The 15,027-nt window shown below is 35.9% G+C and overlaps 1 protein-coding gene across 5 annotated transcripts in view; it reads left to right on the top strand.

Moving 5' to 3' along the window:
* Nucleotides 1–15,027, top strand: part of LOC126183263 (rho GTPase-activating protein 190) — a 308,492-nt gene that overhangs the window by 186,236 nt on the left and 107,229 nt on the right. For 3 of the 5 annotated variants that reach the window (XM_049925082.1, XM_049925083.1, XM_049925081.1), the window contains exon 18: nt 1,218–1,343. The exons of the other annotated variants lie outside the window; for them this stretch is intronic. In XM_049925082.1, coding sequence (XP_049781039.1) covers nt 1,218–1,343 — 126 coding nt within the window. The remainder of the gene's footprint in view (nt 1–1,217; nt 1,344–15,027) is intronic. 5 annotated transcript variants of the gene reach the window in all.

Genomic DNA, 15,027 nt, shown 5'->3' with positions numbered 1-15,027 from the left:
GTTGAAAGCTCAATGTGTAACAGTCTTTTCTTTGTGCCTCATTGGCACTCAACATGTCATCGTTATGGTGAGTAGCAATCTATCCTTTTCATAATATTGTTGATATTTCAACCTGGAATGTCCATTGTTACATTATTAAGATTAAGAATTGCACATTTTCGTAGCATTCGTACCCACACCTACAGGGAAAGGACCCATAAATTTTTGGTGCTTCTGGCACAGCAGCTTCGTTGCATCATATTTTAATTGAGTGCTTCTTATACTGCACTAAGGTGGCTGAAATTTGCCTTAGTAACACCCAGTCATCTGTTTTATGCAGCAATGAGTTGAGTGTGGAAAAGGTTTTTAATTTTATCTTATGTCAGAATATCTAGTTCAACCTCTTTAGTCAGTAATTAATCAGCTACTATATTTTCCTTTTAATTCAAGTTTTAACAAAAACTCTTCTTTTTATTTGCACCAGTTTTTAGATCTCTGCGTAGCACTGTGTGTGTTTATAACTTGACGAACTTTTACATTTTTTCTGCCAAGAAACTATTTTTCTTCAAGAGTTCATTTGATTTTGCAAAATTGTAGATGTAAATTACTTATGGACTATCTCTCAGTTGAAAATGGTCTATTTCCTTTGAAGACTACCTAAAACTTCTTCACAAGTTAAAGGGTCTAAGCATGTGAACAGCCAGTTACTGTTTACAATAGTGTAGCCAAAAGTAACTTTCTAATTAAATTTCAGCTTACGGTCAAGGAGACAATTTTTGCAACTATTTTCAGTTTGGGGTTCATTGAATCATTAAATGAAAACTGTATAATTGTCAACAGAGTAGACACTTAAGTCATTTATCACAACACAGTTTTCGAGATCTGTAGTGGTCATGTTGTTCATGTGCGGCTGCTTTACAAATTGTTTGCAAAAGTCATGTGCTGTAATGAAAGCTGCTGTAAAAACTATTAAATCATAGCTAATCTTTGTTTAAAAGTACTAATTCTCACATTTCTAATCAGTATTGGTGTGGAGAAAAAAATGAAATTTTAAAGCAAGAACTACATGTAATAATGTTGCAATTAGAGCTTGCTTTTGCTTGAAAATAGGTTTTGTTGGGGATTGTTGCTTATATCTGTTAAAGGGCTTTCTTCACCTAATGGTTGTTTTTTAAAACATATGCTGATTTGCATTTACATATTATGGTATTGTTTTAAAGTGGCAATGAATTGTGCAGATTTTCAGGTGTACCCCCAACCCACCACTCCTCCAGAGCCAGCACCTCCAGACCACATCCCTCATCGCCTGCTGAAGCCACCTATTCTGGCTGCGGGTTCTCATACCAGCTTGGAAGATACAACATGTAACTTTGTGCATCTTTATTGCATGTGTCAGATGCTTGAACTCTATAATGCTGGCTTTAAGCTGTAAACAGAATTATTAATCTAATGAGATAGTCCAACCTTCTACCTTGTTAACAATTTTATGCTTACTTGGTGAACATTTGCATGGAATACTTTTTGTTGGAAACATAGTCTATTAAATGCAGACAGAAGCAGTTACCTATTCTTGCATTTACATTATTTACATGTGGACTGCTACGGTCTATTATAAATCAGCTGTATAATGCATGGCAGGTGCCTCAAAACTGTGTGTAGTGGTCTAACCATGTCATAAGAAGTCCTTCATTCACAAATGAGATATAAGCTTAGGAAGAACTGACAGGTACACACAAGGAGTTGAAAGTGTTATTTCTTCATATTATGTGAGTAATTGTAGAGCTTTTTAAGTGAAATTAATATTTGCTGCAATTGATGCAAATCCTGTAACATAAAATTGAATGCATGGTGTAAATTTAACATTCTCTTCATGAACTGTAATGACCTTTTGGCATTTGTGTAGATATTTAGGATTAGTAATGCAAAATGTATTTCCTTTAAGTAGTGCTCATTAATTGGACACATCACATTTGTTTTCAGATACTAAATAAGTCACCTTTTTAATTTCCGAAAAGTGATTGGCTGCTTCATTGTGTAATAAATCCAGTTAAATTTCACATTTCATTTGCACAATTAACTGCCTAGATTGTGTTGAATAGCTTCATCTCATTACTTATCCAGGTTACAAATAACAGTTCTCTATTTTCCTGAAGAATTCCAAATTTCAGTAAACTATTATATCAGATAAAAATGGGATTGGTGAAGTTTGTGTACATCATAAGAGGATGCCCATTTTGGAACTTCTATAGTGACAAGTTTGATTTCTTTAGTGTTTGCACAAGCTGATTAATAATTTGCCAGTCTCGGAGACACCAATAACTTTGTTATTTCTTGGCACTTGTGAGATAATAGGTATTGTTTGCATTTTGGAAAATAAGAAATTTGTACTAATGTTTCAGTGGGAAAAAATAGATTATAAGAGTCAAAGTTTAGAGTGTCTTGCAGTAATTAACATGTCAAATGTTTTAGAATTTTTATCATCTTTGTAGAATAAAAACTCCATGTCTACATGCCATAATAATCCTTTTTGCCTATTTACAGCTGTATATTCATTAAACATGTTTAACTAAATATACAACTAAAACAACTCTGCACTGCCACTGAGACTCATTTCACTATGTACTACATACATGCAGTACACTAATCGGACCAGTTCCCTTACTGCTGACACTAAAAAGTAACAAACTGGAAAAAAGTGTTTTTATGTTCAGGAAGAGTATGTAGAAGAAAATCCATGTGCTCTTGCCTGTCTGTTATTTGTTTTACTGTAAAGACTAAAAAACCAACTTCAAGTCAACTTTCTACTGTGCTCACCATTATTTTACATCCACACACAAATATTTCTATCTGTGGTTCTCCAAAAATGTCAGAATATGGAACATAATACCTGATCATTCAGTAACAACGGTACTAGTTTTATTTTGTTCCGTTCCCTGCCCCTAGGAGCATAAGCATAGAAACTTCCATTATATAGATCATTTGAGACTACCATGTTTAGATTTGTCACATTTTCTTCTTTATTTTTCCACCTTGTGTATTACTTTGACAATCCAGATATTCCTTTCATTATAAGTGATTTCTGTGAATAAGTTCATTCTGTTTCTTTTTACACTCACATGATAGCATGAGAAATGATGAACATTTACAAAATAAGCTGCTAAAGGAGTAGTTCAGTAGCATCTCCCTTGGACTGTTTACTGTCTTGTTATCACATTCATTTGTTTGTTTCATTTCAGCTTGCCCAAGCTCCTTTTTTTCTTTTACCAAGCAGCTGTCCTGTTTCTTCTCCTAAAACAAAACTTGTTCGCTTTTGCTTGTCACTGCCTTGATCTTGGTTTGTTCATGTCCATCACTGTATTCCAAAGGCTTTCACTGTAAATTTTTATTTGCTCTGCAAAGTTACATTTCTTCTCTTTGCTAATTCTCTGCTTGTCATAGTAATCCTTTTTGACTATTTACAGCTGTATATTCATTAAACATGTTAACTGTTTTATTGAATATGGTTACTAAAATAACTCTGCTTTGTCACACACTCCTAGTAAGACTCATTCCACTACATACTACATAGCTCACTAATCAGTATTAACAATTGGGACACTACCTTTTACACACAGGGATCAAATAAGAGGATATCTTAAATTCTTTGTGGTAAGTTGTAATGTACTAGAGAATTGGCATGGTGCTCGACTGAATTGAACAAAACATTTGTGTTGTATGGTAGATCTAATCATATTCAATACGGCACATAGACCACTGGATCATTGATAAAATGTTGGACATATCCTCTCAGATATTTCTTAGAACAATCCACCAATTTACTTTACAGATAAATGTTAGTATGCTATCTTGTGTATACAAATTTGGTTCCCATTTCATAGTTTCTCCTCTTCTGCTGTTGGTAAATGCAGGTAGAAGCAGTGGGAGCTTTGTTTTATGTATTTTTATTTTATTTTATTTCTTACTTTCTCTGCATATTCTCTCATCACCATTCATCATAGGGTAAGAGGAGAAAAGTTTTTCATCTATCTTAACTGAATGTGTAATTAATTAAAAGTTTCAGCACTTACTCTAGTATGCCACGTATAGTACTTTCTAATGGTAAATGACTGAAGAGATTCCCTAGATTTAGATCATGAAGAGCTTCTGTTCTCTTGCAAGTGAGTTTCACTTGTGAACTAAACAATATCAATAAAAGAATCAATATAAAATTGCACCCATTTGCAGATCTCAAGTGTTGAGGTGGTAAAGTATTTAAATGTTGGTTTATAATAAAGATCATAGTACTGTACTATTGTCTGATCATTGTACAAAGTCTCATGTAAGTGATTTAGTTTCTATATCCTGCACAGACTTTAAAAATGAAGAATGCACAACAATGAAGAAAATAAAATGTATGAAGTGTAGTATTTGTGTTTATACATTTCAAGCTACCATGACCTTGGAAACATTTGAATTAATCTTGGGCAGGAGCATAATAATCACAACAAGAAATTAACTATGCCCCTGAACAGACTATTAGCTGTACCCACTAGTTGTAGTCACCTGTGTGGTCACCAGTTTGATCCCTGACAGAACATTTACAATACAGTCAATCAACATGTTATCAAATTTGTCACCAACATTGGATGATCAGTGTGCATACAGATGCAGGAAAAATGATGAATGGACCATACAGTATTAATTAGAATTTTTTAAATCAGTCCTTTAATATTGATACATAGAATGTTAACACATGAGACTTCAACCATGCACAGGTGCTTGCATGCAATTTCTTGTCATTGTTGAAGCACTGTGTTGCTAATTAGGTCTTCATGTGTGGAAATAAGTGAAAATCACTCGGGGAAAAGTCAGCTCTATCTGTTGAGTGGCCAAAATGTTCCCAACAGAAACCATCTAAGACACTTAGAGTTCAAATGGCTATGTAGAGCCATGCGTTGTCATGAATAAAAAAACCTTGGTATGCAAGTTTCCTCTATGCTTGTTTTGTATTGCTCTTGTTAATTTCTTTTGGTGGGTGGCCATAATGTTTCATCTGAAACCATCCAAGAACCTTGGAGTTCGAATAGCTGTGTAGAGCCGTGCGTTGTCCTGGGTAGCCAAAATGCTCCAATCTGAAACCACCCAAGATCCTTGAAGTTGGGATGGCTATGTACGGTTGTGTGTTGTCATGAATTAAAAAAAAAAAATACTTGGAATGCAACTTTATGTTTGTCTTGTATTGCTCTTGTCAATTTTTTTAATGTTTCACACTGTTTTCGTGAATCTTTTGATCGATTTTTGAACCAGTTCAGTGTTGACAATACTCAATTGGCCACTTCATACACCCTCATGAACATTAGTGCAGTCATTGTTACAAACATGATGCATCATTGTCTCTCTGTGGCTTCACTCATTACACCACACAAAGGTTTTGATTAATTTCAGTTGGTCTCAGCTTTTTGCCAAACAAAAATCTAATCACTCATAGCACTTCACAACTCGATGGATTTTCTGTTGCTGCACACATTTTAAACATTCACATGGGACAAAGCAAAGGCAGTATGCACTGCAAATGACCACAACCCCATGCATAATGATTCAGTAGATGTTCCAACTCCACGTTTCGGATGGTGGCACCATCTTTTGCCATACAGTGGCGAAACATGAGTTACTTTCTGAATAGCCCTTGTACGTTGCGCGTAAGACATGTGAAGGCAAGCCAAGACAAATTAGAGCCTGTAGGGTTGTATATGATCATTTTTATCTCATTCAGTTTCCATGTAGAATTGGCTAATAATGATATGAAATGCTCTTTCTCATGTATGATACAGTGCTTTGTGAAATATTGTATAGTGTATAAGGAAGATAACAGGATTGTTCATGTCAGACCGAGAATTTTTCTGTTGCTCTGTACAAACATGAGAACATTCAATGAAGTTTGTGGATTTTGTAAATTATTTACCTGAGTCAATACATGGCTGCCATCATTGTGAGAATTTCATTATTTCATTGGTGTATAACAATATTGGCTACTGTTGTAGACAGTGCAGGACAAGTAATTCACATATCTTGAAACAAGTGCTAGTTCTTTGAATGACGTGGGGTGCGAGGATGGACAACAAAGGGTTCCATTGTATTGTTCCAGTGTTGTTATGATCCTCTGTGCCAAATGGTACAAGACATTATTGTGAAAAAGAATTACTTTCCCTGACAACATTATGCCTTCTTCCAGATGGTGTTACATAAAGTAAGATTTATTAACATGGAATAATATTTGACATCAATTGTAATACTATATTTTTAAAAATCCACATTATGACATCTTTCATGTTCCTGAAGACAGCCTGACATCTTCCTTACATACGATTAACTTTTAGTGGTTGGCTGGGAATGTATATATCATTCTATGCTGGTTTGTTAAGTCTTGCGTGTAAGATAATGCATACATACTTTGTTATATGTGACAGTCGATTACAGTTAGGAACCAATTTTGACTTTAAATTGGTTCAGAAACTGTTCATAAATTGTCTTGTGCACCTACTTACAAACAAATATGAGATTGCAAGATGTCCACCTCTCACACTGTTTCAAAAAGAGTAGACACTTGTGGGTGATAGTCTGTATACTAGTTGCACTGAGGTTCACCTCTGCCGCAGTATTGTGCACTGTTACTTAATGAATTATTCAACACATTCACTGCAGTCTGAGTAGTTGTTTGAACATGCACATGCATTTCATTTGTAACCATCTTGTGGCCTACAACAATCTGTCTACACAATTTGCACACTTGTTCTTCTGACAGCATTTATTTCTCATACAGTATTGTTAATCTTTTCCAAATTTCAGCTGTTGTCATATTTTCCTTGACAAGACTATTAATCTCACAGTGCTGTCCTGTGGCAATAAATTTGATATTTACACAGTGTTATTCTGCACCCCACTGTGCATCAGTCAGCATCAAGGCAAATTTGTAATTCACATGAAGGACCAAGGCACATTCTTAGGCATTTTTACTGTTCTCAATGTATTTTTGGTTATTTCTACATCAACAAGTTGTGGCCGAACTCAAATTATGGTATGTTACAGGAAAATGATTAGTATATCTCATCAGATTAAAACTATGACCATTCCTGTAGGCAAAACGAGCTTACATTATTGTCTTGCAATGATATGGGAGAACATATAGAAAGAAGTATTGAGCGTCTTGGAATAATATTTTAAGTGACAGGTTAACTGAAAAATGGATTATGTTTTGTTTTAAAATAATTTAAATCTGATTGTGGGATGAGAAAATGGTTACAGACAAACAGAACTGATAAGAAAGTATTCATCATTTGTTCTTTTAAGCATACTGCAGTTTGTCTTGGTTGATGCATTTAGAACTGTAAATCTATGTTGGAATGAGCTTTCATTTACAGTAACGAAGGAGTGCAGGGCATAATCAGTGTATTGCAAAGAATCTGAAAAATCCGGAATGAATTTTCACTCTACAGTGGAGTGTGCACTGATTTGAAACTTTCTGGAAGGTTAAAACTGTTTGCAGGACCTGGACTCGAGCCAGGGACCTTTTCCTTTTGTGAGCAAGTGCTGTACGGACTGAAATATCCAAGCCCAATTCACGAACTGGCCTCACAGTTGTACTTATGCCAGAACATCATCAACGACTTTCCATACTTCACAGAAGTTCTCCTACATACCTTGTGATGATGCTAGCACTCCTGGTAGAAAGGAGATTGCATAAAGCATTACACCTTCAAAGGCGGACTTGCCCATATTTCCTAACAAATTCTGTGATGAAGAAAACTTACAGGACAAATTAATAGGTATGCCCAACAGAACATAAGGAAGTTAGAGTTCCCATTCTCCTACCATCCCACTATTGATGTGGAAAGGAGCTGGCCTCACTGAAATGAGTAGAGCGTTCTCAAAGACAAGAAACTTACTGGAAAAGCATGATGCAAAAATAAAATACACTGATGTAGTGAGTGCGAAGTCGCTCTGTGCAATTACAGTGCTCTAAAATTTACTGTACAAAGCAGGACACTGTTTGATATGATTTCCTCAGATATGGTCACTGTACATAAGACATTCTGTATTCTTCATTATTAAACTTTTGTGTAAAATAATCATGTTGCTTTTTTCTGAAAAATCCTGCGTAAATACACCTGACAAATGTTTCCTCTTTTTCAGACAATCAAAAGCAAGGTATTATACACTATTTCAAATTAAACACATGAAAATTGTCATTAGTGAATTATTATTACTATACCATAAATGTGCCAATAGTTATAATAGCTGAAAATATAGTAAAACAGCCAGATTTAGGTTTCCACTTTACAGCTCAGGACCCAAAGTGTTAAATATTATCTGTTACATACAAAACAGGTGATCTCACACATAAAGAGAAGCAGCAATATTTAACAGACTGTTCAGTATCGTTATTATACTATGACCCGATACAAGTGACAAGTGTAGTTTACAGTGGCTTTACACTAAACAAATGCTCAGTTACCTGTTACGTACATACAGGAAAATTACATTCCATGAACTATATTTAATTACATGCTGTGTACCTTTTGTTTTCAAAATTTGAATTACTTGTGGAAGCTAAAACAAATGCTCTCATACGTAAAGAGTAGCAGCAGAACCGACTGTTAAGTATTGTTTTTAATATTATGATTCTATGCAAGTGACAAGTGTAGTTCACAGTGGCTGTACACTAAACAAATGCTCAGTTACCTGTAATGCACATACTAGGAAGTTGCATTCCATGAATTATATTTAATTACATACTGTATACTTTTTGTTTTAAAAATTTGAATTACTTGTGGAAGCTATGTGCCAGATTTACACGTAATCATGTTGAAAATGAGCTATTTGTTGAAGTAGTTGACTCAGAAGTAACTACAATTTAAGGGTGGTATAAATCATTAATTGTAAATAATGGGCTATGAAGTTCTTATGTAGGCCACGAAGTTTGTTGAAACCAACAAAATATTTTGCATTATTGTAACAGTAAAACAAGAAATTTGAGATCAATTTTATTTAAGATCCAGACTAATAGACTAAGTTGGTGAATGTTGTAAACAATGTATCCATGCACCCTTCAACAAATAAGAGTTGATATTTAAAAACAGAATCTTTTCTATGTGCTTTGTACTTAAAATTACTGTATGTTCAGTTTTGCACAATGTGCAAGAAAAAGACTGCTTACAAGTTTACACAACACAGCACATTCTAAACTGTTATGTGTCATAACTTCCGCAATGGAAATCTGCTGCTTCATGTAGCGGAATGGATAAATGCTGAGTGCCTTCACAACTGCTCCCAAAGAATTTATCTGTGGGTATTAGATCACCAGATGGGGCTCTGAGGCAGCTTATTACAGTGCCACACAATGTTAACATATTTTAAACCACAGAACTTAAAATAGCACTAGGAAAAACCATGTAATTGTTATTATTGAATATTTTTTGCTTAACTAACTATAAAGCAAATGAATGGCAAAAACTAAAGTTATTTTTGTTGGCAAATCCTACCCTGTTAAATGTTTTATAGAGTCCAGTGTGAAATACAGTACTTGCATGGTAGTTACAACTCAGTTACAGTATTATTTTGATAATTATTAATTGCTGATCCTCACAAGAATTTCTTTCCTACAAGCAGACATGTGATAGTAACAGGTTTTCATATTAGGTACCAGTTCTATCTACTGTTTCATATCAGTTGAGCAACCATCATCCTTGGAAAGCAGCATTTAGTTTGGAGCACATACAGTGTTTAATAAAAGTTCATTGACTTTACTGTATAGAGCCAAGGATTGAAAGAATGACTTGTGTTCTGGAATTTTGCAGTTGCGGACCTGACAAAAAGACACCCTATTGTCAATGTTTTAAAAAAAAATCGTCACAGATGATAAGTGATATTATGGCTATAATCAGAAACCATGCAAAAACTGTTCCAGTGGAAGCATGCTTCATTCCTACAAACAAAGACAGAAAGCTATGTGTGGACCAACATGACAATGAAGCTGATTTGTTTCTTGAACAAGAGCCAGTTATGATTTTATTCCTCAAGACACCACAGCTAACCAACTTTACTACCTTCTGGTTCTAAACTGATTTCATGTGGTACCACGTAAGAAATTTGTCCTACATTGGCCTGATCATTTGTGATCGAAGGATTGACTCCACCATGATAACATCCCCACTCATGTAGCATTGACTGTCAAGCAGTTTTTGTTCTAAAAACAAAATGGCATTGGTTTCATGCACACACAACTCACCTGGTACGGCTCGTAGATGATATTTCCATATAAATAACAGCTGATTAACTGATTCAAAACTGTGTGTAATTGAGACAATTTTGAAGAGAATCAGTAACTGCGTTTCTGTGCCTGCAAGAAAAGGATTATTATTACTTTTGGGTTCTTCCCCTCCATCTCGTCATCCCATACATTAATGATTATGTGGTTTTATGAGTATTGAATAGCTAACATTGTAGGAACCATATTTCATATTTTTGAAAATTGCGCATGATCTGTTCAACTGTTCATTCCATAAAACCACCACAGTCTCTTTCATAGATTGATTGTCTGCCAAAAAAGTTATATTAGAGAATTCTGTCAAGTAAAATGACATATTGACAGTGTTAACAATTCAATTTAACTATTCAGTCACTTTATTATAATAACACAAAAGAAAAGTACCATTATTTTGTTTATTTCTTACTTTTCATTGTACTTCTGAAAATTTGTGATACACTTTGTCATTATTATTGGAAGAAATTTATGACCCTAAAATAATTTTTTCATGCCTTGTTTCTATACAGTAATGTCAATGAACTTACATTTTTGTTTAACGTTCCGTGAGTTTGAAGAAAATTTAATTGTCTAGCTCATTGTACGCCCAATTGCAGTGGTCCATTGACGTTAAAGGAAATATGGGATTTAAAAGTAATTAAAAGTTTACGTATGTACAAATATAAGCATTTGAGTGATCATGATCAATTGAAATCACTAATTCTGTATTCGAGTCTACATTTCTCAGTACTTTGTTACAGACACCTTATATTTAAATTGTTTTGCGCACAGTTCAGAGTATTACTAGTTTTGGGCCAAGGCCATCATCAGATGCATTGTGGTGTAATCCTCTCATTCAAACACACGTATAATGTCGAGCATATGTAAAACATTTACAATCTAGACCAGGGCTTCACAACATACGTGCTCACGGAGCAAGCTGTGAGCAGCAAGGCGCGAGCATGGAGCAGCGCGAGCACGCTACCCCCACTACCGGACCAGAGCGGAGAGTGGGGAGAGTCATTTGGGGTACACAACAGCTGCTGCCAGTCAATGTAAATCCGCGGCTACCTGCCGGGATATCACTCAAGAATTATTACTGCGACAAATGAAACAAATAAAGGAGAATGTACACGTGCCACATAATTTCATTAGCTTAGTGTATGCCTCTACCATCTGTAGACACTGAAACTAAAGAATTCCACGACAATCCTATATTTTCAACACTTTCTTCAACACTACTTAAAATATCACCTCTGGTTGTAGTGTTCTTCATGGCTACTTCATCGAGGAGCTCCTCCCTCACCTGAAGATCTCTATTAACACCTCTAATAAATAGGGCAAGCTGCGCTGTTCCAGTGATATCAACACTTTCGTCCAGAGCTAGAGAATACGCCATAAAATCTTTACAGATATTTGCAAGCTGGCTCTGGACATCGTCTGTCATGTCCTGTATGCGACGCATAATGGTCATGTTAGATAATGGCACAATCTGATACTGTTCAACTTGAGATGGACACAAATGTTCCGCTGCAACTACCAAACATTATTTTATTAAATCGCCATCAGTGAAGGGGCGCAGGGATTTTGCTAAAAGCAAAGCAATTTTGTAACTCACTCTGAGAGCTACCTCAGTTGATTTTTCTTCATCGTCCAGATCTTCTTCGGATAGCTTCCTTTTAAGTTTAATAACTTCCTGTGCACCATCTGGTCCATCACATTTTCCACGTCCGTAGTCTTTCGCGTGGTACGACATATAATGTCACTGCAAATTAAATTTCGTAAAAGAATTCAGCGTTTTGTGACATACTAAACATTTTGCAACACCATCTTTTTCTGTAAACAGATAAAATTCCTCCCAATGGGGGTTGAACTGCGAAAGCATGGCTGGGGTTACACAACGGCGACTTGACATGATTCTTAACCAGCGAAGTGACTGTTAGAGATGATCGTAGTACTTTAAACGTTACACAGTCAGCGCGAATTCAATAGGCAAGCAGCGGCCCTATTCAAACGTGCGCGCGCATTTCCCCTCCCTCCCTACTCCTCAACCTTGCACCTGCTCGCAAGCACGTGCCTGAGCAGACACGAGTACTCATGCTCAAAACTGGCCAGTTGTTAAGCCCTGATCTAGTCTGACCATTACAAATACAGTTATGATGAGTATTGTATTAAGGCTGAAATGATGAAAAGTTTTATATAACCTGTAAATAATTGCTAAATTATGTGTATAAAGCAGTAAACAAGCTTCAATCCAGTAATTTTCTGTTGTAATGCATCATCATGACGGGCATAGTCATCAAGATATGTGGCTACCAAAAAAAAGTGCAGCACTTCTTTTAATATTATTAGACTCAACCCCCCCCCCCCCCCCCACACACACACACACACACACACACACACACACACACACACACACACACACATTGTGCCAGCACTCGGTGAGTGGTCTCCTTTATTCCTCATTTATTTAAATTCTACTGGAACCAAATGTATCTCATAGTTGTCTCTGTTAACTGTTACAACATGCCCCATGCTTTCTACTGTATTTCACACTGTTGAATTTCTAATGTCATCTGCTGCCTCCTCCTCCTCCTCCTTCTCCTCCTCCGCCTCAGCCTCAGTGCCTGTGGTAAAGATTTATTTGGTTTTCAATACCAGTCTACTAATATTTTCTGGAATGCTAAGGAAAAAACAGAGCCGACGCATATGCTCTTTTTCAGTTTCACTCTGTGAACTAAACCAAGAAGAGAGACCTCATAGAGTGGTGAAGTGTGGGGAGGGAAGGGAAGGAAAGGAAATGGAAGGGAACACACATCTGTGTCTGGTAATGACATACTATATTTGTCTTTCATTGAAGACTTATCATCTAGTTTCTGGGGCATTCGTCTTTGCAGTACTCCACCAATAGACTCACTTGGAGTATAAGTTATTTGAATTAACTTTTTCTTCCATTTGCTATCTTTTTTTTGGTATTTATTCAATTTTCTCCTGCTTATTACAAACCTGTGACAGAACATTCAGCGTATTTCTGGGGTATTTAAAAACTTGTGCCAGTCATACATGTACAAGCATTTATTGCACAGGACACAAGACAGCTATAACGCTGATAAACAAATGAAACCAATAAATGGTAAATATTTTGTTTTAATTGGTGTAATGCCAGAATCTGAACTGGATGCCAGCCTAACTTGCATTAATGACTGATCTCTTGTTTGATGTATAGTCAGCTTGTACTACAGTCCTATGGTAACTCCAAGTTGTTGGAATACTGGTTACAACATTGGCACTGAATCAAGATTTAAGATGATTTCATCCAGTCGCGAGTATGAAGGCTGCTATAGAGCAGACGCATAGTTTATTAGAAAACACACTGTATCTGATCTGACATGTACAGCTTTTGTTATAAAGCTTTCAGCTTGTATTTCTGTACATATTTGCCACGAATGTCAGTGACATGTTGCCAACATTCTTGTAGTGTTCTGATGCCCTGATACACACAATGTAGAAGCCATCATCATAGATGTATTCATCTTCTGTCTGTAGTGCTTGTCATTTAATTCAAATGTCAGATTGTCAACAGTTAAAAGTCACAGGCCTGCAGATAAGTAAATAGGGGTGTTAATGCAGTCAGCAAATTTTACTTTTATTGGGCTACTCTGTAGTGATCCACTGTTACTGTTTCGATATTTTATGATGGTCCTTGGTAAGTGCTTAGCCATATTCTTTTTTAGCTTTATGCAAAGTAAACTAATAGTAGACTCCAGTAGTTGCAGTTTGTCTCTTATCGAGACATCTACACAACGTTGTTGGAAATCTGTGTTTCAGTTAGCAGTTTTATGATATGTGTTATGAAGAAAATTGTGTGCTTTTTATTTTTGGGCGTTCATTTTCATCTTACCAAATCCATAAGCAAATTATGATCTATCTGGAGTGTTCTTAGTAGATCATTTGTGAACAGCTTTTTATGATGTCCAACATCTTACGTGGTTAATATTTTCACAGTTGTAATGAATGCTCAGGGGTGTTGACTTAAGTTCTCAGTGGTATCAAATTTTGTTAACATGTCATCTTTATTTTGTAGCGTTGTATTGGTCATCCAACACATCCTCCCCATTCCTTTTGGATGGGTGTCTTTTTCAATTCTAAACAGTGATTTTCGTATAATTTCATTGATGATTGTCATCATGTTGTTCTAAAGAAAAATGAACTATCATTTATTTGTTTTGGTGACAAATGGTCACAGTACATTCAGTTGTGTTGTCTAAATCTACATCTATGCTCCACAAGCCACCTTATGATTTGTGCCAAAGGACACTTTATGTAACTCTGTCACTTTCCCCTTATCTGTTGCAATCCTGAATGTGCATGGGGAGAACAATTATTGGTAAACCTCTGTGTGAGCTCGAATATTTCTGATCTTGCCTTCATTCTCTCTTTGTGAAATGTACATGGGAGGAAGCAATAGATTGATTGACTTTACTAAGAAAGTATGCTCACGAAATTTTAAAAGTAAACTCAGTCAAGATGTACAACATCTCTCTTGTAGCGTCTGCCTCTGGAGCTGGTTGATTATTTCCATGATGCTTTCACACTTATTGAAAGAACTTATGAAGAAATGCTCTGATGTTTTTGATTTCTATTTCCTCTATCAGTCCTTTCTGGTACAGCTCATAGAAGCAATATCAGTTGAACAAGGGTTTTGAAGGCTACCTCCTTCGTGAGTGGTCCACACTTCCTGACAATTCTCCCAATTAATCTCAGTATGG

Source organism: Schistocerca cancellata, chromosome 4 (genome assembly GCF_023864275.1).
Source record: "Schistocerca cancellata isolate TAMUIC-IGC-003103 chromosome 4, iqSchCanc2.1, whole genome shotgun sequence".
NCBI classification, from domain to species: Eukaryota; Metazoa; Arthropoda; class Insecta; order Orthoptera; family Acrididae; genus Schistocerca; species Schistocerca cancellata.
The sequence above is the reverse complement of the archived record's forward strand: the minus strand, read 5'-3'. Positions and strand labels throughout refer to the sequence as shown.